General features: G+C 44.4%; 1 protein-coding gene across 1 annotated transcript; it reads left to right on the forward strand.

The window, feature by feature from the left end:
• Nucleotides 1-15,305: 15,305 nt before the first annotated feature.
• On the forward strand, nt 15,306-27,990 carry LOC135506177 (reticulon-4-interacting protein 1 homolog, mitochondrial-like). Its single transcript, XM_064925656.1, has 9 exons — nt 15,306-15,987; nt 16,120-16,271; nt 16,993-17,061; nt 18,594-18,718; nt 19,208-19,256; nt 19,427-19,563; nt 20,641-20,824; nt 26,146-26,238; nt 27,417-27,990. Exons 1-9 carry the CDS (start codon nt 15,690-15,692, stop codon nt 27,621-27,623), a joined length of 1,314 nt encoding a protein of 437 aa, XP_064781728.1. The 5' UTR covers nt 15,306-15,689; the 3' UTR covers nt 27,624-27,990.
• The last annotated feature ends 5 nt before the right edge of the window (nt 27,991-27,995 follow it).

Raw genomic sequence — 27,995 nt, forward strand, 5'->3', positions numbered from 1 at the left:
CCGGACAGGAGGGCGACTCTGGCAGCTCCGGACAGGAGGGTGACTCTGGCAGCTCCGGACAGGAGGGCGACTCTGGCAGCTCCGGACAGGAGGGTGACTCTGGCAGCTCCGGACAGGAGGGCGACTCTGGCAGCTCCGGACAGGAGGGCGACTCTGGCAGCTCCGGACAGGAGGGCGACTCTGGCAGCTCCGGACAGGAGGGCGACTCTGGCAGCTCCGGACAGGAGGGTGACTCTGGCAGCTCCGGACAGGAGGGTGACTCTGGCAGCTCCGGACAGGAGGGCGACTCTGGCAGCTCCGGACAGGAGTGCGACTCTGGCAGCTCCGGACAGGAGGGCGACTCTGGAGGGAGGAGACGGAGAGACCTACAGGAGGCCTGGTGCATGGAGGAGGCACCGGATGGACCGGGCTGTGGGGGAGTACTGGAGCTCTGGTGCGCAGCCTTGGCACCACTCCTCCAGGCTGGATGACCACTTTAACCCGGCCCCTCCAGAGTGCAGGCACAGGTCGAACCGGGCTGTGGGGAGCACTGGAGATCTGGTGCTCACCAATCGTACCTCTCCCTTAGGCTCAATGCCCACATTCGTCCGGCACGGGCGGAGCGCAGGCATAGGTCGAACTGAACCCTCCCAACGCCCCGGAGACACAGTACACAGAGCCGGCGTAGGATAACCTGGATCGAAACGGTGCACCGGAGACCAAGCGCGCTGAGCTGGCACAATCCGCCCTGGCTGGATGCCCACTCTCGCATGGCACTTGCGGGGGGCTGGCCTATAGCACTCCGGGCTATGAGTGCGCAATGGAGACCCTTTGCACTTCACCGCATAACACTGTGCCTGACCAGTACCCCGCTGCTTCTGGTAAGCACGGGGAGTTGGCTCAGGTCTGACTCCGCCAATCTCCCCGTGTGCCCCCTCCCGACGGGCTGCCTCGTGCCTGCTGCGCTGCCTTGCCTCATATCGCCGCCTCTCCGATTTAGCTGCCTCCAGCTCTTCCTTGGGGCGACGATATTCCCCAGCCTGTCTCCAGGGTCCCTGTCCGTCTAAAATCTCCTCCCATGTCCAGGAGTCCAGGAAACGCTGCTTGGTCTCTTTGTGGTGGGATCTTCTGTAAGGGCTGTCGTCAGGAGGATGAGACCAAGGTGCAGCGTTCCTTGAGTTCCACATAATATTTACTGTTGAAGTGAAACTCTCGGACAAAAAAAATCAATAAAGAAAACAACGACCGAACAGCTTCGTAGTGCAAACTACCTGGTCACAAACGAAGAACAAGATCCCACACAGAAGGAGGGAAAAAAGCTACCTAAGTATGATTCCCAATCAGAGACAACGATAGACAGCTGTCCCTGATTGAGAACCATACCTGGCCAAACACAAAGAAATAGAAAACATAGAAACATGAACATAGAATGCCCACCCAAATCACACCCTGACCAAACCAAAAATAGAGACATAAGAAGCTCTTTACGGTCAGGGCGTGACAGATAGAAACAAATTGTATTATTTAAATAGAAAAAAAAAGAGAATCTAATTATTACATTATTACACTATAACTAACAAAAAACACAAATAAAACAAAATTGCACAAATCCTATATCACACAAATACACAAATAGAATAACACACTTATAAAGAAGAGAATCTAATCATTAAACTATTGAACTTCCAACAAGTAACACACAAACTAAATTGTACAACTAATTGCATTACTAATTGCACTAGTACTGTACAAAGTTAGAGGTGCGCTATTTGATAGATTCCCCAACTCCCCCTACCTCGGGCTTCCAGTGGGAGACCTGAGGTCAACCTACCCCCGCTCCCCCTACCCCGGGCTTCCAGTGGGGAGACCGGCGGTCAACCTACTCCCGCCCCCCTCCCCCGGGCTTCCAGTGGGAGACCTGAGGTCAACCTACCCCCGCCCCCCTCCCCATCCCATACTTCAGAGTGGGAGCCTGCCTAGCTCACAAACTACAATCAGGGCGCCCACACCGACAAGGTTAATTGACCCACAGTCCCACACTGTGACATGATATCATTGACGTGACGGACAAATGAGCGATAGAAAACTGATCGTGCAAACGTCACCATTCCATTTTGCTTTTGTGCGGGCACCCGGTGCCGCCCATGTCACCTATACCTAAATCTGCCACTGCACACACACACACACACACACACACACACACACACACACACACACACACACACACACACACACACACACACACACACTGGATGTGAGGTCTGACTGAGAAACCTTTCGGCTGGATGAAATCTCATAAGCAGCTCCGTTCTCCCACTCCTCCATTAAGTCCATCAGCTCCACTCTTCCACTCCTCTATTTAGAGTCCATCAGCTCCACTCTCCCACTCTCCCACTCCTCTATTTAGAGTCCATCAGCTCCACTCTCCCACTCCTCTATTTAGAGTCCATCAGCTCCACTCTCCCACTCCTCTATTTAGAATCCATCAGCTCCACTCTCGCACTCCTCTATTTAGGGTCCAGCAGCTCCACTCTCGCACTCCTCTATTTCAAGTCCATCAGCTCCACTCTCCCACTCCTCTATTTAGAGTCCATCAGCTCCACTCTCCCACTCCTCTATTTCAAGTCCATCAGCTCCACTCTCGCACTCCTCTATTTAGAGTCCATCAGCTCCACTCTCCCACTCCTCTATTTAGTCCATCAGCTCCACTCTCCCACTCCTCTATTAAGTCCATCAGCTCCACTCTCCCACTCCTCTATTTAGAGTCCATCAGCTCCACTCTCCCACTCCTCCATTAAGTCCATCAGCTCCACTCTCCCACTCCTCTATTTAGAGTCCATCAGCTCCACTCTCCCACTCCTCTATTTAGAGTCCATCAGCTCCACTCTCCCACTCCTCTATTTAGAGTCCAGCAGCTCCACTCTCCCACTCCTCTATTTAGTCCATCAGCTCCACTCTCCCACTCCTCTATTAAGAGTCCAGCAGCGCCACTCTCCCACTCCTCTATTTAGAGTCCATCAGCTCCACTCTCCCACTCCTCTATTTAGTCCATCAGCTCCACTCTCCCACTCCTCTATTAAGAGTCCATCAGCTCCACTCTCCCACTCCTCTATTAAGAGTCCATCAGCTCCACTCTCCCACTCCTCTATTTAGAGTCCATCAGCTCCACTCTCCCACTCCTCTATTAAGAGTCCATAAGCTCCACTCTCCCACTCCTCTATTTAGTCCATCAGCTCCACTCTCCCACTCCTCTATTTAGAGTCCATCAGCTCCACTCTCCCACTCCTCTATTTAGAGTCCATAAGCTCCACTCTCCCACTCCTCTATTAAGAGTCCATAAGCTCCACTCTCCCACTCCTCTATTTAGTCCATCAGCTCCACTCTCCCACTCCTCTATTTAGAGTCCATAAGCTCCACTCTCCCACTCCTCTATTTAGAGTCCATAAGCTCCACTCTCCCACTCCTCTCTATTTAGCTCCACTCTCCCACTCCTCTATTAAGAGTCCATCAGCTCCACTCTCCCACTCCTCTATTAAGAGTCCATAAGCTCCACTCTCCCACTCCTCTATTAAGAGTCCATAAGCTCCACTCTCCCACTCCTCTATTAAGAGTCCATAAGCTGCACTCTCCCACTCCTCTATTAAGAGTCCAGCAGCTCCACTCTCCCACTCCTCTATTAAGAGTCCAGCAGCTCCACTCTCCCACTCCTCTATTTAGAGTCCATCAGCTCCACTCTCCCACTCCTCCATTAAGTCCATCAGCTCCACTCTCCCACTCCTCTATTTAGAGTCCATCAGCTCCACTCTCCCACTCCTCTATTTAGAGTCCATCAGCTCCACTCTCCCACTCCTCTATTTAGAGTCCATCAGCTCCACTCTCCCACTCCTCTATTAAGAGTCCATAAGCTCCACTCTCCCACTCCTCCATTCCACCCTCCCTCCATCCCCTGGCAGCACGGCACTGACATTTGTATAATGAACTTGGTGTATTTTTGAATGTGTGCCCAATTAAGTGGCAGACGCCATTGCCGGTGACAGATGTTATGATGTGTGTTAGACTGGAATATACAAGTCAATTTTCTCTGGAGAGTGTGTGTGTGTGTGTGTGTGTGTGTGTGTGTATGTGTGTGTGTGTGTGTGTGTGTGTGTGTGTGTGTGTGTGTGTGTGTGTGTGTGTGTGTGTGTGTGTGTGTGTGTGTGCGTGCATGCGTACGTGCATGCGTGATTTACTTTAGCTAGCAAATCCTTCATTGGCTTCGATACTCTGATTGGTTAGAAATGATCCTATCGCTGATAACTTTTTTTTGGACAATACCCCTCATTTTGACGTCACCACAAATGGCTTCAATGATGGCAGTCTCAGACTGAAGAATGTAGCGAACATAGAGCAGGGGAAGAATTCAGTTTGAATCGTCAGGCAAGGGCAGAGCAGGAATGAGCACTGAGCTCCTCAACCAAAACACAACCAAAACACAACCTCCAACTCTCAAACTCAAACTCATGGTGATGTGTTCCAAACCTGGGTTCAAGTAGTATTTGTTGTCTTCCAAATACTTTAAGTGTTTAATCAAATATGTCTGGAGTGATGCCAGATGGGTGCGGTTTGCCACTTTGGGTACTACTCTATAGGTTCCATTTAGCCGATTTGCACTTTTGGAACTGCTCGATTAGTTCCATTGCACGGCCAGCCAGGCAATCTTGATCGAGAGCAGCTAAACTATTTGATCGACAACGAACACTACTTGAGCCCAGGTTTGGTGGTGTGTGGGTCGACGAGTACTGTCTGTTCTGAAATCAATGTGCCGACCGAAGGGCTTCTCCCTGTAGGCTACTTTTCCAACACAGAGGGCAATAACTCCCCCACCAGCATAAAAAGCCTGCTAATCTGCAGGATAAACAGAGGCTGGAGCGTGTATTATATTTCCGATGCTGTCCTTGCACTGTGGAGGAAGCCTGCAGACAAGATGCTATCTGTCCTCCGATGACTGACGTACTGCATTGTGTTTCCTATATGCTAGAGCCTCCTTTCTGAGGGACAGTGACCAGTGATGCGAGAGACCTGATGTTTTGTGTGTGTTTGGGACGGGGGTGGTTGTATCAGGGGAATGTGGTGACACATTTTTACAAATTTTATTAGACAGGGACACCCATGTTGATTCACGTATTTCTTTCTCTCTTTTCTGTCTTTCCTCAGGAAAAGTGACTTTGACCTTGGGTCTTTCTGATATTAAACGGGTCTGTCTGATATTAAATGGGTCTGGCTGATATTAAATGGGTCTGGCTGATATTAAACGGGTCTGGCTGATATTAAATGGGTCTGTCTGATATTAAATGGGTCTGGCTGATATTAAATGGGTCTGGCTGATATTAAACGGGTCTGGCTGATATTAAATGGGTCTTTCTGATATTAAACGGGTCTGGCTGATATTAAATGGGTCTGGCTGATATTAAATGGGTCTGTCTGATATTAAACGGGTCTGGCTGATATTAAATGGGTCTTTCTGATATTAAACGGGTCTTTCTGATATTAAACGGGTCTGGCTGATATTAAATGGGTCTGGCTGATATTAAACGGGTCTGTCTGATATTAAATGGGTCTTTCTGATATTAAACGGGTCTGGCTGATATTAAATGGGTCTGGCTGATATTAAATGGGTCTGGCTGATATTAAATGGGTCTGGCTGATATTAAACGGGTCTGGCTGATATTAAATGGGTCTGGCTGATATTAAATGGGTCTGGCTGATATTAAATGGGTCTGGCTGATATTAAACGGGTCTGGCTGATATGAAATGGGTCTTTTTTATATTAAATGGGTCTGGCTGATATGAAATGGGTCTGGCTGATATTAAACAGGTCTGACTGATATTAAACGGGTCTTTCTGATATTAAATGGGTCTTTCTGATATTAAAAGGGTCTGTCTGATATTAAATGGGTCTGGCTGATATTAAACGGGTCTGGCTGATATGAAATGGGTCTTTTTTATATTAAATGGGTCTGGCTGATATGAAATGGGTCTGGCTGATATTAAACAGGTCTGGCTGATATTAAACGGGTCTTTCTGATATTAAACGGGTCTGTCTGATATTAAATGGGTCTGTCTGATATTAAATGGGTCTTTTTTATATTAAATGGGTCTGTCTGATATTAAACGGGTCTGTCTGATATTAAATGGGTCTGTCTGATATTAAATGGGTCTGTCTGATATTAAATGGGTCTTTTTTATATTAAATGGGTCTGTCTGATATTAAACGGGTCTGTCTGATATTAAATGGGTCTGTCTGATATTAAATGGGTCTGTCTGATATTAAATGGGTCTGTCTGATATTAAATGGGTCTGTCTGATGTTAAATGGGTCTTTTTTATATTAAATGGGTCTGTCTGATATTAAATGGGTCTTTTTTATATTAAATGGGTCTGTCTGATATTAAACGGGTCTGTCTGATATTAAATGGGTCTTTTTTATATTAAATGGGTCTGTCTGATATTAAACGGGTCTGTCTGATATTAAATGGGTCTGTCTGATATTAAATGGGTCTGTCTGATATTAAATGGGTCTGTCTGATATGAAACGGGTCTGGCTGATATTAAATGGGTCTTTTTTATATTAAATGGGTCTGTCTGATATTAAACGGGTCTGGCTGATATTAAATGGGTCTGTCTGATGTTAAACGTGTCTGGCTGATATTAAATGGGTCTTTTTTATATTAAATGGGTCTGTCTGATATTAAATGGGTCTTTTTTATATTAAACGGGTCTGTCTGATATTAAACGGGTCTGTCTGATATTAAATGGGTCTGTCTGATATTAAATGGGTCTTTTTTATATTAAATGGGTCTGTCTGATATTAAACGGGTCTGTCTGATATTAAATGGGTCTGGCTGATATTAAATGGGTCTTTTTTATATTAAATGGGTCTGTCTGATGTTAAACGGGTCTGTCTGATATTAAACGGGTCTGGCTGATATTAAATGGGTCTTTTTTATATTAAATGGGTCTGTCTGATATTAAATGGGTCTGTCTGATATTAAACGGGTCTGGCTGATATTAAATGGGTCTGTCTGATATTAAACGGGTCTGTCTGATATTAAACGGGTCTGGCTGATATTAAATGGGTCTTTTTTATATTAAATGGGTCTGTCTGATATTAAATGGGTCTGGCTGATATTAAACGGGTCTGGCTGATATGAAATGGGTCTTTTTTATATTAAATGGGTCTGGCTGATATGAAATGGGTCTGGCTGATATTAAACAGGTCTGGCTGATATTAAACGGGTCTTTCTGATATTAAATGGGTCTGTCTGATATTAAACGGGTCTGTCTGATATTAAATGGGTCTTTTTTATATTAAACGGGTCTGTCTGATATTAAACGGGTCTGGCTGATATTAAATGGGTCTGGCTGATATGAAATGGGTCTGTCTGATATTAAATGGGTCTTTTTTATATTAAACGGGTCTGTCTGATATTAAACGGGTCTGTCTGATATTAAATGGGTCTGTCTGATATTAAATGGGTCTGGCTGATATTAAACGGGTCTGGCTGATATTAAATGGGTCTGTCTGATATTAAATGTCATATAGCCTACTCTACTGTAAATGTATTGGATTGAATCAACTGAGACTGCAGCAAGTGAGGTCTCAAATCAAATATACGAGTAACCTTGTTGAAATGTACACTCGCGTTCAAAAGTTTGGGGTCGCTTAGAAATGTCCTTGTTTATGAAAGAAAAGCACATTTTTTGTCCATTGAAATAACATCAAATTGATTAGAAATACAGAGTAGACATTGTTAATGTTGTAAATTACTATTGTAGCTGGAAACAGCTGATTTTTTAATGGAATATCTACATAGGCGTACAGAGACCCATTATTAGCAACCATCACTCCTGTGTTCCAATGACACGATATATTAGCTAAACCAAGTTTATCATTTTAAAAGGCTAATGATCATTAGAAAACCATTTTGCAATTATGTTAGCACAGCTGAAAACTGTTGTCCTGATTAAAGAAGCAATAAAACTGGCCTTCTTTAGACACGTTGAGTATCTGAAGCATAAGCATTTGTGGGTTCAATTACAGGCTCAAAATGGCCAGAAACAAATACCTTTCTTCTGAAACTTGTCAGTCTATTCTTGTGCTCAGAAATGAAGGCTATTCCATGCGAGAAATTGCCAAGAAACTGAAGATCTCGTACAATGCTGTGTACTATTCCCTTCACAGAACGGCGCAAACTAGCTAAATTAGCTAACACAACGTGCCATTGGAACACAGGAGTGATGATTGCTGATAATGGGTCTGTCACGCCCTTTCACAAGCATTTTTTATTCTCTATTTTGTTTAGGTCGGGGTGTGACTGGGGGGGGTGTTCCTATCTAGGTTGTTTCGTTCTATGTTGGTCTGGTATGGTTCCACGTCAGAGGCAGCTGTTTATCTTTGTCTTTGATTGGGGATCATATTTAGGCAGCCATTTCCCCACTGTATTTTGTGGGATCTTGTTTTTGTGTAAGTGCCTTTGAGCACTCCTTTGATGTTTTTGTGTGTTTCATTAAATAAATATGTGGAACCCAGATAACGCTGCGCTTTGGTCTGAGTATGCTTACGACGATCGTGTATACCTATGTAGATATTCCATATATATTCCATAAATCTGACGTTTCCAGCTACAATAGTAATTTACAGCATTAACAATGTCTACACTGTATTTCTGATCAACTTTATTTTATTTTAATGGACAAAAAAATGTGATTTCCTTTCAAAAACAAGGACATTTGTAAGTGACCCCAAAAAGTGTAGTTGTAGTGTAAGTTATCATACAGATGTCCAATTTGTAAGTCGCTCTGGATAAGAGCGTCTGCTAAATGACTTAAATGTTAAATGTAAATGTAATGTGTAATTGGTGTTTTATATCCTCTTAGAGCCAAGATTATCACATGATAAACTGTACTGAATATGGTCTGTCAACCGCTGTGCTTGAAGCAGAGGGGTAGGGGAAGCAATGGTTGCATACCAATAACCTCTCCATTCTCCCGAAGTATACACTTGTTCACTTGACCGGTATATGAAAAGTCCTTCTTTCTAGCCCGGGCCTACATCGGTCCAATGCTTTTAGCCTTGTGGGGAGTAGTGAACGAGTGCACACTTCAGGAGGAAGAGGAGATTATTGGGACGCAACCAAAGGGATTTCCAACTGACCAACCAGACACGAGGAAAAGACTCATGAGTGTGAATCATCCCCACACACTAGGATAATGCTGAGTTGATTGTGCTGTGATGAACAACATCATCCTGGGTTGTGATCATTGCGGCACAAAAAAAATGCAATAAATAAATAAAATGAAAACAAGCATTTGTCATTCGACAAGCCCAGCTAAAACCTCCGTGATTCAGCCGGTTTCCTCCGTTTGGTGCTTAATGAACACAACCCAGGTTACTCTGAAACAGAAGGGCATTTACTACGTACAACATCTCTGCCTTGAAAAAAACCTTTGGGTTCCAGCCCATCCATAGTGATAAGCCTTCCAGGAGCTAGTTAGGCCTCTATTCCTTGGTCCACGGCTTGGCTTGGCTGACGGCAAGTACCCAATCACTGAAGCAGCAGCAGGCTGGTTTCCAGGGAGAACAAACCACTTGACCATTCTAAAAATATCCTCCTTCAGCGCAGCCCCTTTCATATGGGTTGTCGTGGAACCTGTGCACCTCTCAGTCTTTATTAACGCATCCGCATCAAGGCATCCATTCAATATCAAATCAAATCAAACCACATGTTATTTTTTCACGTGCCGAATACAGCTGGCGTAGACTTTACTGTGAAATGCTTACGAGTCCTTCTGAACAATGCAGATTTTCAAAATAATAATTCAAATGAAATAATAGCAAAAAAAAAAAAAAAAAAATATGCAAGAATGGAGCTATATACAGGAAGTACCAGTACCAGATCAATGTGGAGCTATATACAGGGAGTACCAGTACCAGATCAATGTGGAGCTATATACAGGGAGTACCAGTACCAGATCAATGTGGAGCTATATACAGGGAGTACCAGTACCAGATCAATGTGGAGCTATATACAGGGAGTACCAGTACCAGATCAATGTGGAGCTATATACAGGGAGTACCAGTACCAGATCAATGTGGAGCTATATACAGGGAGTACCAGTACCAGATCAATGTGGAGCTATATACAGGTAGTACCAGTACCAGATCAATGTGGAGCTATATACAGGGAGTACCAGTACCAGATCAATGTGGAGCTATATACAGGGAGTACCTGTACCAGATCAATGTGGAGCTATATACAGGGAGTACCAGTACCAGATCAATGTGGAGCTATATACAGGGAGTACCAGTACCAGATCAATGTGGAGCTATATACAGGGAGTACCAGTACCAGTTCAATGTGGAGCTATATACAGGGAGTACCAGTTCAATGTGGAGCTATATACAGGGAGTACCAGTACCAGATCAATGTGGAGCTATATACAGGGAGTACCAGTACCAGATCAATGTGGAGCTATATACAGGGAGTACCAGTACCAGATCAATGTGGAGCTATATACAGGGAGTACCAGTACCAGATCAATGTGGAGCTATATACAGGGAGTACCAGTTCAATGTGGAGCTATATACAGGGAGTACCAGTACCAGATCAATGTGGAGCTATATACAGGGAGTACCAGTACCAGATCAATGTGGAGCTATATACAGGGAGTACCAGTTCAATGTGGAGCTATATACAGGGAGTACCAGTACCAGATCAATGTGGAGCTATATACAGGGAGTACCAGTACCAGATCAATGTGGAGCTATATACAGGGAGTACCAGATCAATGTGGAGCTATATACAGGGAGTACCAGTACCAGATCAATGTGGAGCTATATACAGGGAGTACCAGTACCAGATCAATGTGGAGCTATATACAGGGAGTACCAGTACCAGATCAATGTGGAGCTATATACAGGGAGTACCAGTACCAGATCAATGTGGAGCTATATACAGGGAGTACCAGTTCAATGTGGAGCTATATACAGGGAGTACCAGTACCAGATCAATGTGGAGCTATATACAGGGAGTACCAGTTCAATGTGGAGCTATATACAGGGAGTACCAGTACCAGATCAATGTTGAGCTACATACAGGGAGTACCAGTACCAGATCAATGTGGAGCTATATACAGGGAGTACCAGTACCAGATCAATGTGGAGCTATATACAGGGAGTACCAGTACCAGATCAATGTGGAGCTATATACAGGGAGTACCAGTACCAGATCAATGTGGAGCTATATACAGAGAGTACCAGTACCAGATCAATGTGGAGCTACATACAGGGAGTACCAGTACCAGATCAATGTGGAGCTATATACAGTGAGTACCAGTACCAGATCAATGTGGAGCTATATACAGGGAGTACCAAACTTTTGAAAGGTAGGATATATATGATATAGATATTTGTCAAATATATATATGGCCATTGGAAATGATGCAGACAATTACATTGATGGAAGCCAGATTCTATCTGCAATATTGAAGCTGATCTACTCCCAATTTTTATTTAAAAAATTAACACACTAAATGTGATCAATTAAACGCATGTCTATTTAGACTGTAGTCTGACTCGACCATGTGATGTAGGCTATCAGTCCCAGGATGGCGAAAGAGACCCAGATAAGAAGCTATACCAGGCTGTTATAAGACTGAGAATCAGGACGCCCCTCCACAGCCCCACACACAAACACATTTTAAAAGGGATGCTAGTGAGAGTCTGATCCATGTGTGTCCTCATAAGTCTGTGAGGGAAAAGCTCTAGCCATCTTCAAACCTTTTCATACAGCGTTAAATAGTAAGGACACTCAGAACACAGAACTGCAGCCAGGTTCCTCAGGGTGTGTCCCAATAATACAGGGTTTATATACAGATGTAAGCAAGATTTGAAGTAATTATGTTTTAGTCAAATATTATATCTGTTTGGTCTTCTTGCAGTCAATTTGCAGTCTACAAATGATTTGTAATTACGTTCTGGCCCCCCGACCGTCCGCTCAAGAAGAAATCAGCCCGCGGCTTAATCTAGTTGATGATCCCTGCAATAATATCTCCTTTCTCCTGACGTTTGCACTTATTTACTTGTTCCCCACAAATCCAAAAGCATTGGAAACACACACCTGTTTAGGTAAGGTGCTGGCTAGGCGAAATTCCACCATATTAATTATACCAGCAATTTTCTTTCAAATCAGTGAAGGGACATGAACAGCTGCACACTTTGGGAGAAAGGAGCGATAATTGGGACTCACTCCTTGTTATAATGAGAATGGCCCCTCACACTTCATTAGGCAGCCTCTACCGTAATGAGGTGGTCTGAAACAAAGTATCCAATATGTGCGTCCTCCTTCCTATCCCCCAAGAGATCTGTGTGATTTTAATACCAGCTCAGTTTATTGGCATGCTGAGTCATGGGCTATGTCCCAAACGGCACCTTATTCCATATGTAGTGCACTATTTTTGACCAGGGCCCATAGGGATCTGGTCAAAAGTAGTGCACTTTATAGGGAATATGGTGCCATTTGGACGAGGACCATGGTTATTCCGCTTCAGAGGCTCTGGGTACAATCTTTTGCTCCAATCTCAACTAGCACTCATTTGAGGCAGAGTATTTCTGTGAAACTCTATGGGTTCATCTTCTACTGTTTGAAGTTGAACCAATGCTCTGTAGACTACTGCTCGTGAGCTCATTAATCAAATTAAATCAAATGTTATTTGTCACATGCACTGAATATTAACAGGTTTAGACATTCCGGTGAAATTCTTACTTACAAGCCCTTAACCAACAAAGCAGTTTTGAGAAAATAGAGTTAAGAAAATATTTACTAAATAAACCATAGGAAAGAATTAGATAAAGTGATACAAGTTGGGCTACTGTATATTTCTGACTAGTGTCTTTTCATTACAAACAGGGAAGCAGTAGTGAAATAGGCTGCACATGGAGTATAACTGTAGTAGAATCAAGGCAGAGATAACGCAATCAAGATAAACCAGGATAGGCTAAGCTAATTCAAATGATCACCATGTCATTATCATCCGAAAACCCAAACCATCAACTGATACCCCCTGTATATAGTCTCGCTATTGTTATTTTATTGCTGCTCTTTAATAAAAAACATTTTTTTTAGGGGTATTTTTCTAAAAACTGCATTATTGGTTAAGGGCTTGTAAGTAAACATTTCACTGTAAGTTCTACACCTGTTGTATTCGACACATGTGACAAATACAATTTCATTTGATTTGATTTGACACAAACTATTCCAAATGAATGTGAGTCAATCTCTGTTGAACTGTCCTCTCTGGCCTCAGGGGACCCCAGGCATCTTTATTCATATCATTTGGTCCCAAGATCCTTGAATTGCATGTCACCATGTCTGTGCAACCTATTAAATAAATTAACCTACATTAGAATCTATGGTGTGGCCGGAGGTCAATCCTAAGGAACCAAAAGCAGGAGTATATTCATTAACGCACACCATAGAAAAATGTGCAACAAATGTGGACAAATTCAGTTAATAATGCCTCCCCTTTTCGTCCTGTTTGCTTCCGTTTGGTTCCCAGAGTAAATAAACCCCTGTTCTTTCACTGAACACACACTGTACTGTATAAAGCAGGGTTGGGGTCAATTCAGAATTTCAGAATGTAATTCAATTCAAACAATGAATCTAATACATTATCGGAAATGTATTTTTCTGATATTAAAAAAACATTAAGAGGATTATGAATTATTATAGACAACCCACAACAATCTTAGAATAAAAAAAATGAACTACATAGTAGTGTTAACCATAGAGGATGGTCAAATAAACATGATCATGTGTAACGTTTTTTTTTACTTGAAGGAGAGGCGGAACAAAACGCAGCGTGGTGGTTATTCATGTTTAATTTATAAAGACACTATACATGAATAAACTAACAAAACAAGAACTGTGGCAAAACCCAAAACAGCCCTATCTGGTACAGAGACAGGAACAATCACCCACAAACACACAGTGAAACCCAGGCTACCTAAGTATGATTCTCAATCAGAGACAACTAATGACACCTGCCTCTGATTGAGAACCATACTAGGCCGAAACATAGAAATCCCAAAATCATAGAAAAACAAACATAAACTGCCCACCCCAACGCACGCCCTGACCATACTAAATAATGACAAAACAAAGGAAATAAATGTCAGAATGTGACATCATGGTGATGTGTAGAATAAACAAGCCATTTGAGTTGCATTGGATTCAATTCTACTTCCTTTCATTCAAATTCAATTCAAATTCTGTGGCCAATTTTAAGTCAATTCAAATTCCAGAATTGAATTGGAATTAAAGAGCAATTTCTCAACTCGATTAAGAATTGACTCTAACCCTGGTATAAAGCTCCAGAGTCTCAGGTGATCGATTATGCAAACAGATGCTAAGAGAAACACTACAAACAAATCATTACAGCAAGCCAAAGTTACCGATCTGTCCCTCACACCATCTTATCAAGCAGATTTTTCCTGGCTGACACAAAGATTTGGCACACTAGAGAGAAACAGTAATGGAGCCTTTTTAGTAGGCAATCAAATCAAATCAATTTATATAGGCCTTTGTACATCAGCTGATATCTCAAAGTGCTGTACAGAAACCCAGCCTAAAACCCCAAACAACAAGCAATGCAGGTGTAGAAGCACCAGCATTGATTAGGTGGAGAAAGCCTATAGGGAAATAATAGTTTTTTTGTAGTTTTTTTTTGGCTAACTGCTGAAAATAAGGTCTGTGGTAAATACAGGTTTAGGAGATCTTATGCGTTTTGTTTTATGACATAATCTTCATCAGCTAACGTCACCTTTTTTTCTGTAATAAAAAAGCGCAAGAGGCACATAAAGGCTTCATAATTCATAAAGGTCACGTTAACTGGCTGATATTATCCGAGAACAAAACACATAAGATATCCTAAACCTGTGTTAACCTTGGACCTTGTTTTCTGCATTTTTCCCAAAACCCTAATCTTCCCCCATTTATTTTCCCCATAGAGATTTCTGAACAAACCAGAGGTAACTCATTTGCGGGTTTTAGGATGACAAGCTGGCGAGTTATATTAGCCTAGTTCAGTGGTGGCTGGAGGGAGACATGTTAGGTGGATGGGGTTGGGAAGGGAGTGGGAGGTTGGGGTGGAGCCTCACTTCTTTTTCTTCTTCTTCTTTTTTCTCTCTTTGCATACTAAATGTATAGTTAGTTTTCGGCTCTGTGAAGGAAATGTGCACTTCACACTCCGACCTGTTAAAGGCAGCAATACACGACAAAGCATATAGTCTGCCGGAAAACTACACGAAGAAGAATGAGGTCAGCGGTAACTGAGAGCACAGAGTAGGAAGCGAATGTTGTGTAAGTTATGTACCAGAGGCACGTCATGTAACTTATTAATTTTAGTTATCAAGATAAAGATATTTTGGGATTTTCGTTCGTGCATAATTTCGGGTAACGCTCTCGTAGCTTCATGGTAATTCATTAAACCTTTAAGGTATTTCTATGAGTGTGAATGTTTAATGAATAGCTACATGTCACCTCAACGCTGACATTTAATAATTATCGTACTATTGACATGTAGGCCTTACGTTAGACAGTGCATGAAGCCATTTATACTTTTCTACACAGTTGATTTGCTAGACATTTCAGTAGGGGGGTAATAACATTCGATATGGGCTCTGTCAAAGTCACGGCGTGCTGCAGGCAGCTATTTTTGCCCCATGCAAGAGCACTTGCTTTAACTACAAAGATGGCTAGTTCTGGGAACATCATATGCTCCCTCCGAAGAAATCTCAGCTCCTCTTCGAGATTGCGGTCCAGCATGCCAGCTTGGGTGATTGACGAGTATGGCAACAATGGGGTACTGCGGTTCACTGAAGATGCCACAGCTCCCAGTGTCAACTCAGCAAGTGAGGTCTTAATCCAGGTCCACGCTGCAAGCCTCAACCCTCTCGACATATCCATGAGGAGTAAGTATAAGTCTATAATGTCAATATGCTCATTGTCATATCTCCTTTCAGTCAGTTGCATTAGCTGTCATGGGAATAATTTTGCATCTATATCACAATTGTTTTACTAATCTGTCTGTTTATATTTCTCAGGAGGGTATGGGTCAAATCTTCTGAAGCTGAGACGGGACCCGGTGTCTTTGGGTCAGAACGGCGGCGAGTTTCCCATCATACTGGGTCGGGATGTCTCTGGCGTGGTGTTGGATTGTGGGTCGGGAGTGACCCATTTCAAACCAGGAGATGAGGTACGTAGTTGAGCATCTCTGATGTGGCCTTGTAACAGTCATTAGGTCTGACCGTAGCAAAACGTTTTGCAACGGAAAATGAAAATGGACATTTGTTATTGAACAAGTCCAAGTTGTCTCTCCAGTTTTTACTCGGGTTCCTTAATTTGGTGTTTACTGAACACAACCATGCTAAGTCGGGATGGCATGCACAGTGCCTTCTTGTGACATTCAAGAGAACAGCCGTTTTGCTGATAGAATGAAAACGCACCTGGCCATACTTTTTACCTACTGGGAAAGTATTTGCATTGTTGGCAGGAATGAAACAGGTGTTGTTTTTTTGTTCCACACTTGTCACACTCATTATCTGATACCTTGTTTATCAAGTAGGATTACAGAGATACCCTTAGAATGTATTTTTCCATCCCTAGTGGTTGTGGCTTGGCTGGCCCCCTCAGCAGGGCCCCGTCTGGGCTCCTCTGCTGAGCCTCCGCCGGGCTGCAGGTGGTGCGCAGAAACTCGTCTAGTCCAAACGTTCTAACTGTCTGGTGGTTGCCTGTCTGCTTATTGTAACAAGTTTGATTTTGTTTTTAGAGGACTTTGGCGTTGTTTTGTGTGTTTCGTCTGCATTACGATGTTATTGTAAATAACTGATGTGTTGAAATTATAATTTTTTTGAAATGATATATATATTATTTTGTCTGTTTTTTTGTGTGTGTGTTGTGTTTTTTCTTCTTCACAGGTGTGGGCGGCCGTCCCTCCATGGAAGCAGGGCAGCCTAGCAGAGATGGTGAATCTGACAGAGTATGAGGTAATTCTACAATGGCTGTGTATGCTACGTGTACATTTTTATTAATGCAATGACATAGGGTGGTTCTCAGCTAGTAGAGCATGTCCCCTCCGACGCCAGGATAGTGGTTTTGATTCCCGGGACCAACCGTCCATAAAATGTATGTATGTATGTATGTTTGGATAAAAGTGTCTGCTAAATGGCATGTATTGTTATTCTGAATTGTTTTCCAAACAGGTTTTCATTCATTGTGTTATCCCATTATACATGTAGAAACTGAATTGTTTCATGAAAATCTATCTTAGTCTTTGTAAGACAGACCACCCTCTTGGTGTTCAGTCGTCTGCTGAATAGAAAAGAACATGGGCTTCTTTCAGATTTGAATGGCTCTGTTATAGAGGAGAATATTAGCTTATTTTAATGGCTCTGTTATAGAGGAGAATATTAGCTTATTTTAATGGCTCTGTTTTCAAACAAATGGAAGAACCAGGGGGCATCGCTTTCTATGAACCCTTGCTTCAACTGAGAGAACGTGGAAAACAAACTTGGATGAGGTGCAAGTCTATTATTATGTAATCATATTACAACGAAGTGTGCATAATTAATTAAGACTCACAATACAACTGGTTCCATGAGCCAGTGAAAGCAGCAATTAGGCTAGCCAGACAAACTGAGTTGTGGGGTGCATCATTTGTTTGGCACTTATCAGCATGCTATCCTGCTGTCCTGCTGTCCTGTCCTCCTGTCCTGTCCTCTGTTGTCCTGCTGTCCTGTTGTCCTGTCCTGCTGTCCTGTCCTGCTGTCCTGTCCTGTCCTGCTGTCCTGTCCTGCTGTCCTGTCCTGCTGTCCTGTCCTCTGTTGTCCTGCTGTCCTGTCCTGTCCTGCTGTCCTGTCCTGTCCTGCTGTCCTGTCCTGTTGTCCTGTCCTGTCCTCTGTTGTCCTGTCCTCTGTTGTCCTGTCCTCTGTTGTCCTGTCCTGCTGTCCTGTCCTCTGTTGTCCTGTCCTCTGTTGTCCTGTCCTGCTGTCCTGTCCTGCTGTCCTGTCCTCTGTTGTCCTGTCCTCTGTTGTCCTGTCCTCTGTTGTCCTGTCCTCTGTTGTCCTGTCCTCTGTTGTCCTGTCCTGTCCTCTGCTGTCCTGTCCTCTGTTGTCCTGTCCTGCTGTCCTCTGCTGTCCTGTCCTCTGTTGTCCTGTCCTGCTGTCCTGTCCTGTCCTGCTGTCCTGTCCTGTTGTCCTGTCCTGTCCTCTGTTGTCCTGTCCTGTTGTCCTGTCCTCTGTTGTCCTGTCCTGTCCTCTGCTGTCCTGTCCTCTGTTGTCCTGTCCTGCTGTCCTGTCCTGTTGTCCTGTCCTTGCAGCAACTCCAGTCGTTCTGCTTTCCCATCGTTGCCTGAAACAAAAGAAAGGGTAAGGGGAGGGAGGAGGAACAGTTAAGCACGGACAGATGTGTGTGTGAGAGTTTGTGCCGACTGTATGTCCTTCTAGTAGTTACCCTGTGTTTGTGTGTGTGTGTGTACTTGTATGAATAAAAATTGTATTTGTGTGCCCTCCCACCTCAGGTCTCCCACAAACCAAGGTCGCTGAGTCACAGGGAGGCGGCGTCCATCCCGTACGTGGCTGCCACGGCCCTGTCGGCCCTGGTCAACGCGGGCGGCCTGTGCAGAAACAACTGCACTAACAAACGGCAAGTACACACACATCCATACATGACCAAATTTCTCCCTCTCCCAGACATCGCTCCTGTTCTGTGACAGTAGGTCCTCCACCCTGTTCCACTTTGGCCACAAACCCTAGACCAACACTTTGCACTTCTAAAGCAGCGTTCTAACCAATCACTATACCAAAAAACATGGTCTTGGTTTGAGCAAGAGTAGCTTTACTTTAAGCGTCACGCAGAGTGACATCACTGCTGCATGATGCTCACTCTGGCGCTCGGCTAAGCAGCCAGCGATACTTTGTCTGATATAGGTGTTACACTGAACATAGATGGATCATCTTCTCTCTTTGAATCCTGACCTCCATGTCTGATCTCTCCCTCTCCCACCCTGTCTCTCTCTCTTTCCCTCTCTTTCCATCTTTCTCTCTCTTTCTCTCTCTTTCCCTCTCTCTCTTTCTCTCTCTTTCCCTCTCTCTCTCTTTCCCTCTCTTTCCATCTCCCCCCCCCCTCTCTCAGAGTTCTTATCACTGGTGCCTCAGGTGGTGTTGGAACATTCTCCATCCAGGTAAGGACCTTTCAGATATGACCAGCAGCTCATAGCACCAACACTAAAGACTCACCTCACATCAGCACCAGTGGTTGGTTGACCTTGTGCAATCATAGAGAGTATATACACATCAACACACAGCCACACAGAGAGGTGTCTCGCTCACTAAGTGTCTGTTTCCTCTGTAGCTGCTGAAGGCCTGGGGCGCCCACGTGACAGTGACCTGCTCCCACAATGCCGAGGGACTGGTGAGGGGTCTGGGGGCGGATGAAGTGGTGGACTACACGGCGGGAGACGTGGCCACGGAGCTGGGACTGCTGGAAAAGTGTGTTTTATTAGTTGGAATAATGTAAAAGTGTGTGTATCAAGGAATGTTTAAAACCCTTTTTACAACCCTGTGATGTGTCTCCTGAGACAGGGCCACAACACTAGAAGATAATGAGACAGGGCCACAACACTAGAAGATAATGAGACAGGGCCACAACACTAGAAGATAATGAGACAGGGCCACAACACTAGAAGATAATGAGACAGGGCCACAACACTAGAAGATAATGAGACAGGGCCACAACACTATAAGATAATGAGACAGGGCCACAACACTATAAGATAATGAGACAGGGCCACAACACTATAAGATAATGAGACAGGGCCACAACACTAGAAGATAATGAGACAGGGCCACAACACTAGAAGATAATGAGACAGGGCCACAACACTAGAAGATAATGAGGCCTCAAAGAGATCATGTATCGTAAATAAACCCTATTTTATCCATTGAGATTCTCCTCTAGTTTTGATCTGTCAACATATTTCTGAGACACGTTCCCACTCGAATACCACTTTCCCCACCGACTCTCTCCCTGGCCAACGTCATAAACAACATTACCCACCCACACAGCTGAGCAAGGTTGATTTGGCACACCTGCTCACTGATTCACTTCCTGGTTTCCATGGCAACATGGCTCAAGGACTAGAATGGGAGACTAAATGCTCTCCATTGGGGGAGGGTTGGGTGGCTGATAACCTTGTCTCAGTGGTCCTGAGTGAAGACACACTTCAAGCCCTTAAGCTTGGCTTGACATCTCAGTTTATCGTCAGGTTGACTTCTATATTTGTCTATTGAATAGCATGAAGGTATAGTACTTAAGACCATCTTGAGTGTTGTGTTGTTGTGGATCGGAGTCTCTCTCTTCCTCTTCCTCTTCCTCTCTCTTACCATGTTTACACTAGTGAATCAAGCAGAATTCTACTGCGCTGACCTGGTTACACATCCTCCATCTTAGTTGGAACCGTGCTGGACTGAACAAAGTGAAAGAAAGTACCCGAGTCAATAGAGAGTCTCAGGATAGTGTGTTAGACTTTTTCATTATAACCACTGTCTCCCTGTGTTCCCCCTCAGGTTCGACGTGATCCTGGACAATGTGGGCGGGGACTCGGAGCAGTGGGCCCTGGGCCTGCTAAAGTCTTGGTCAGGGGCCAAATACGTGACCCTGGTCACCCCCTTCCTGCTTAACACCGACTCCATGGGCTTGCTAGAGGGAGCCGTCCTCTCAGGGCTCAACCTGCACCAGAAGGCCATCACGGTAAGCTAGCAAAACAAGTTGATGCCGGCAGTGTGAACATTGCATACGTGTCACGGATGAGGTCTGAACTTCGGTCTTACGCTCGGGAAACAAACGTCTTAACCATTAGACCAAGTCGCTGGTAGGGCTACCTCATCACGAGAGCAGGAGTCCGATTCACCTCTGTTACATACGCAAAACTTCCGAAAATATCAATATGAAAGTTTAAAAAGCCTTTATTGTAACTTGACGAAACCAACCGACCCTGTCCCTCTGTCAGGGTGGGGGTGACAGGGGCCTTTTCACACCGCTGAGCTGGCTAGGTTACACATAAAACATAGTTGCTAGAACCATGCTGGAAAAGACAATGTAAAAAATAAAATCTGTGCTAATGCTTTACAATAGTGTGAAAAATAGATAAGTGAAACCCCTTAGTTTGGCCAGGGTGGGGCAGTTGGCACCATGTGACTGATGCAACCATGGCCTGTATGACTTATATTTTTGTTTTTATGAGCATTTGTCTGCTTGTTCTCATGTTGTCTTTTTGGTCTTGTTCGCTCCTTCTGTGCTGTGCACCTTCCCATTTACAGCAGATATCTGTAAATACAGTGGGGCAAAAAAGTATTTAGTCAGCCACCAATTGTGCAAGTTCTCCCACTTAAAAAGATGAGAGGCCTGTAATTTTCATCATAGGTACACGTCAACTAAAATCCAGAAAATCACATTGTAGGATTTTAAATTAATTTATTTGCAAATTATGGTGGAAAATAAGTATTTGGTCAATAAACTTTTATCTCAATACTTTGTTATACCCTTTGTTGGCAATGACAGAGGTCAAACGTTTTCTGTAAGTCTTCACAAGGTTTTCACACACTGTTGCTGGTATTTTGGCCCATTCCTCCATGCAGATCTCCTCTAGAGCAGTGATGTTTTGGGACTGTTGCTGGGCAACACGGACTTTCAACTCCCTCCAAAGATTTTCTATGGAGTTGAGATCTGGAGACTGGCTAGGCCACTCCAGGACCTTGAAATGCTTCTTATTTACACGGATCAGTCGTCCTGGTCCCTTTGCAGAAAAACAACCCCAAAGCATGATGTTTCCACCCCCATGCTTCACAGTAGGTATGGTGTTCTTTGGATGCAACTCAGCATTCTTTGTCCTCCAAACACAACGAGTTGAGTTTTTACCAAAAAGTTCTATTTTGGTTTCATCTGACCATATGACATTCTCCCAATCTTCTTCTGGATCATCCAAATGCTCTCTAGCAAACTTCAGATGGACCTGGACATGTACTGGCTTAAGCAGGGGGACACGTCTGGCACTGCAGGATTTGAGTCCCTGGCGGCGTAGTGTTACTGATGGTAGGCTTTGTTACTTTGGTCCCAGCTCTCTGCAGGTCATTCACTAGGTCCCCCAGTGTGGTTCTGGGATTTTTGCTCACCGTTCTTGTGATCATTTTGACCCCACGGGGTGAGATCTTGCGTGGAGCCCCATATCGAGGGAGATTATCAGTGGTCTTGTATGTCTTCCATTTCCTAATAATTGCTCCCACAGTTGATTTCTTCAAACCAAGCTGCTTACCTATTGCAGATTCAGTCTTCCCAGCCTGGTGCAGGTCTACAATTTTGTTTCTGGTGTCCTTTGACAGCTCTTTGGTCTTGGCCATAGTGGAGTTTGGAGTGTGACTGTTTGAGGTTGTGGACAGGTGTCTTTTATACTGATAAAAAGTTCAAACAGGTGCCATTAATACAGGTAACGATTGGAGGACAGAGGAGCCTCTTAAATAAGAAGTTACAGGTCTGTGAGAGCCAGAAATCTTGCTTGTTTGTAGGTGACCAAATACTTATTTTCCACCATAATTTGCAAATAAATTCATTAAATATCCTACAATGTGATTTTCTGGATTTTTTTCCCTCATTTTGTCAGTCATAGTTGAAGTGTACCTATGATGAAAATTACAGGCCTCTCATCTTTTTAAGTGGGAGAACTTGCACAATTGGTGGGTGACTAAATACTTTTTTTTCTCTCTGTGAGAGTGTGTGTGTGTATCTCTCTGTGAGAGTGTGTGTGTGTATCTCTCTGTGAGAGTGTGTGTGTATCTCTCTGTGAGAGTGTGTGTGTGTATCTCTCTGTGAGAGTGTGTGTGTGTATCTCTCTGTGAGAGTGTGTGTGTGTATCTCTCTGTGAGAGTGTGTGTGTGTATCTCTCTGTGAGAGTGTGTGTGTGTATCTCTCTGTGAGAGTGTGTGTGTGTATCTCTCTGTGAGAGTGTGTGTGTGTATCTCTCTGTGAGAGTGTGTGTGTATCTCTCTGTGAGAGTGTGTGTGTATCTCTCTGTGAGAGTGTGTGTGTATCTCTCTGTGAGAGTGTGTGTGTATCTCTCTGTGAGAGTGTGTGTGTGTATCTCTCTGTGAGAGTGTGTGTGTGTGTCTCTCTGTGAGAGTGTGTGTGTCTCTCTGTGAGTGTATCTCTCTGTGAGAGTGTGTGTGCATCTCTCTGTGAGAGTGTGTGTTTGTGTGCATCTCTCTGTGTGTGTGTGTGTGCATCTCTCTGTGAGAGTGTGTGTATCTCTCTGTGAGAGTGTGTGTGTGTGCATCTCTCTGTGAGTGTGTGTGTGTGCATCTCTCTGTGAGTGTGTGTGTGTGCATCTCTCTGTGAGTGTGTGTGTGTGCATCTCTGTGAGTGTGTGTGTGTGCATCTCTCTGTGAGTGTGTGTGTGTGCATCTCTCTGTGAGTGTGTGTGTGTGCATCTCTCTGTGAGAGTGTGTGTGCATCTCTCTGTGAGAGTGTGTGTGCATCTCTCTGTGAGTGTGTGTGTGTGCATCTCTCTGTGAGAGTGTGTGTGCATCTCTCTGTGAGAGTGTGTGTGCATCTCTCTGTGAGAGTGTGTGTGCATCTCTCTGTGAGAGTGTGTGTGCATCTCTCTGTGAGAGTGTGTGTGCATCTCTCTGTGAGAGTGTGTGTGCATCTCTCTGTGAGAGTGTGTGTGCATCTCTCTGTGAGAGTGTGTGTGTGCATCTCTCTGTGAGAGTGTGTGTGTGCATCTCTCTGAGTGTGTGTGTGTGTGCATCTCTCTGTGAGTGTGTGTGTGTGTGTGTGTGTGTGTGCATCTCTCTGTGAGAGTGTGTGTGCATCTCTCTGTGAGAGTGAGTGTGTGTGTGTGTGTGTGCATCTCTCTGTGAGAGTGAGTGTGTGTGTGTGTGTGCATCTCTCTGTGAGAGTGTGTGTGTGTGTGCATCTCTGTGTGTGTGTGTGCATCTCTCTGTGAGAGTGTATCTCTCTGTGAGTGTGTGTATCTCTCTGTGAGAGTGTATCTCTCTGTGAGTGTGTGTATCTCTCTGTGAGTGTGTGTATCTCTCTGTGAGAGTGTGTGTGTGTGTGCATCTCTCTGTGAGAGTGTGTGTGTGTGCATCTCTCTGTGAGAGTGTGTGTGTGTGCATCTCTCTGTGAGTGTGTGTGTGTGTGCATCTCTCTGTGAGTGTGTGTGTGTGCATCTCTCTGTGAGTGTGTGTGTGTGTGCATCTCTCTGTGAGTGTGTGTGTGTGTGTGCATCTCTCTGTGAGTGTGTGTGTGTGTGTGTGCATCTCTCTGTGAGTGTGTGTGTGTGTGTGTGTGCATCTCTCTGTGAGTGTGTGTGTGTGTGTGTGTGCATCTCTGTGAGTGTGTGTGTGTGTGTGTGTGTGTGCATCTCTCTGTGAGTGTGTGTGTGTGTGTGTGTGCATCTCTGTGAGTGTGTGTGTGTGTGTGTGTGCATCTCTCTGTGAGTGTGTGTGTGTGTGTGCATCTCTCTGTGAGTGTGTGTGTGTGTGTGTGCATCTCTCTGTGAGTGTGTGTGTGTGTGTGTGCATCTCTCTGTGAGTGTGTGTGTGTGTGTGTGCATCTCTCTGTGAGTGTGTGTGTGTGTGTGTGTGCATCTCTCTGTGAGTGTGTGTGTGTGTGTGTGTGAATCTCTGTGTGTGTGTGTGTGTGTGTGTGTGCATCTCTCTGTGAGTGTGTGTGTGTGTGTGTGTGCATCTCTCTGTGAGTGTGTGTGTGTGTGTGCATCTCTCTGTGAGTGTGTGTGTGTGTGTGCATCTCTCTGTGAGTGTGTGTGTGTGTGTGCATCTCTCTGTGTGTGTGTGTGTGCATCTCTCTGTGAGAGTGTGTGTGTGCATCTCTCTGTGAGAGTGTGTGTGTGTGTGTGCATCTCTCTGTGAGAGTGTGTGTGTGTGTGTGCATCTCTCTGTGTGAGTGTGTCTCTCTCTCTCTGTGTGAGTGTGTGTCTCTCTCTCTCTGTGTGAGTGTGTGTAATTGGTCAGCTGCTAGATTAAGTTCAAGGTCCAGACATGTTAAGAGAAGAGATGAAGAGATGTTAGAACGAGGAGCTCCACCCTCTCTCTTTGCGGGCAAGTCTATGGGCCGAATGTCCCCTTCCGAAATTCGAAAGATGTGAAATCGTGATTGGTTCAAATAAGCTTAAGCACGGGAACTATTGCTGTTTGTTGGCTATCAGTGCCCATAGTATAAAGACTGATCTATGGCACCATTCATGTTTAAGTAGTCTGCCCACGACAGATTACTGCTTTGGGGACTATGTAGTCCTCCCGAACATTACAAGCCTGGTAGGCAAGGACAATGACTCTGGCAGTGAGTTATAATAGTCACAAGACTGTCTGTGAGTTACACACACCGGCGTGGGGGGCTGCTGAAACGGTCGTTTTTAGGCAGTCAAATCACTAAATGCCTGTATGTGTGTGTTTGTGTGTGTATGTTTCCTGCCAAGCCTCTGGCTCAGGGCCCTATTGTCTGGGTGAGCAGCTGGCTGGCCATATCGGGCGACTGCGGGGCTAAAGCATGAGTCACACTGGACAGACAGACAGACAGACAGACTAGGGCTGGAGCTGGACACAGTACCTGAGAGAGCACAGCCAAATGGGGACCTCTAGTGGGCCAACATAGCCTTACTAGTCAGGCACACAAGTGGCACTTTCATAGCCTGTTCTGAGATCTGTTTGTGCCATCATCATGTCGTATCCTTGTCATGACGATAACTTGACATGTTTGGCATAACAAGGTGTTGACATATTCTACCACATTCACTTATTTCTGGAGACACATAGTATAATGCCACCACGTGTTAACTTAGCATTATTATGTGACTATGCAGTGTTGTATAGGATGTGTCCACTGCATGAGATGGTGCTACCAAACAGTCATTATCAAGGTCATTTACCAGCGTTTGTGCTTGCTGTTCATATTTAGTCCCTGGTCGGTTTTCTGTATGTTTATGGCCTTTGGGGACAATAAAGATGTATTGAATTGAAGTGGGATAGTATCTTGACGTTCAGATCTTTCCCTGTCAGAACATGTGTAACGGGGTGTTCTACCGCTGGGGGTTCTACGCTCCAGACGGCCCGGCGCTGGACGAGGTCAGCCAGCTGGTGGATGCCGGAAAGGTACTGCTACTGCATTCTCTAGTCTATAACATCCTACAGTAACTCATTTCTACAGATGGAAACTAGCCAGGTAGGTGGGTCTATACATGCCACAGATTCCAAGCATTGTCCTATATTCAGAGTCCCTCTGTCTTTGTGTGTGGGCGTTCCCCTGTGTCGATGGCTGCGAGTCAGATTTGAACAGTGAATGGGTTTCCAACAGTGCTGAGCAGCCATTTGCTGAAGTGCCCCCCCAGTCACGGGTGTAATCCATACCCTTTTGTCCCAGGGATTATAGGGACAGCATGGCATTTTGGGGTGTGGGGGTGCCGTGCTGGTGGCAGGAATCCATTCACACAGACATACCTCACACACACACACACCCCAATCGCTGTCAGTATGGAGATAGATTTCTATCAAAATGTTTAAAATATATTAGTTGTAGGTCATGAATAGAAGATGCAACTTTTAAATATCAGACTGTAAATATGCCCATATAGTTTCATGAACATATGTCATGATCCAAAAGCAAATGAGTCACCATCAACAAAAATAAATAACAAATAAATGCAAGACAGGTTTTTTCTGGTTAAAACAGAACATTTTAAAAACATATTTCTTTCTTTGCAAACAAAAGTGGTCAAATATGCTTTCGTGAATGTGACATTTGACAACATTTGTTACTACACAGATTGCATTTATGACCTCCATTTGACATATTTGTGACCACTACTTATATTTTTAACATTTTATTAGAAAACTATATCTCCACAGTCTCTCACTGTGACGCCAGTAGCCGGTCGATTCATTGTTAATGACGAGACGCAGACGAGAATAACATGTTGGGTGGTGGGAGGGGGGGGGCACAGGATTGTCATTTCCTCATCACATTTTTAACACTAGCCCCTCCCTCTTTTTTTTTTGTTGACGCTTGTGCATGAATTTGGAGACGATTTGCACATGGGCGGTTGAATGTGTTCATAGATTACTCATGTGTCACATGGGCGGTTGAATGTGTTCATAGATTACTCGTGTGTTTAGGGTTCTCCTGACGTATGTATTAGTTTGCTTGGTTGAGGTCCATACACACAGCTCACTGCAAAAACAAGCAAGTCATTTCATTGGTTCCAGTTACACATAGTCATAGGGCATTTCCTTGAGGTGGTTGTTGATTGGTGGATTGTGTTGTCACTCCTTAGATCCTTCCAGTGGTGGAGGACACGTTCCTGTTCTCCCAGGTGCCCCTGGCCTTCCAGAAAGTAGAGCGGGGTCACGCCAGGGGGAAGACTGTGGTCACCGTGGCCCAAGAGGAGGAGGGGACCAGAGTGACTGAAGAGGAGGGGGAGACTAGTGACACACCAGAGCAAGTCAGGGAGGAAGTCAGGCAAGCAGCGCCAAAGAGCTAAACCGCTGTGATGTCAACACTAAGCATTGGGGCATTAAGGCACGCAACTGTTTTTTTTATTTAAACGCTTTGCAACGGACAACTTAAATCATTTTAGTTTTTTGGTCCAGCCCCGATAGTCCCACCCTGTCTTAGTTTTCTTACATTTGCCTAATATGTACAAACCTGGATATGGTTTGTCCATGTCCATCCTGTAGAACGCTGAACTCTTGAGCTCTACTGCAAAACACTGGTTGGTATGCATTGTTTGTGCTTTTGCAGATAAACTGCTTGTTTGAGAAAGGCAACATTTATTTATCTTATGGTTTGTCTTGTGTGTTGAGAATTCTTTATGGAAAAGTCAAATATATACATTTTGGCCTGCGCAATTGAT

The sequence above is a fragment of the Oncorhynchus masou genome, chromosome 19 (assembly GCF_036934945.1).
Source record: "Oncorhynchus masou masou isolate Uvic2021 chromosome 19, UVic_Omas_1.1, whole genome shotgun sequence".
Classification (NCBI taxonomy): domain Eukaryota; kingdom Metazoa; phylum Chordata; class Actinopteri; order Salmoniformes; family Salmonidae; genus Oncorhynchus; species Oncorhynchus masou.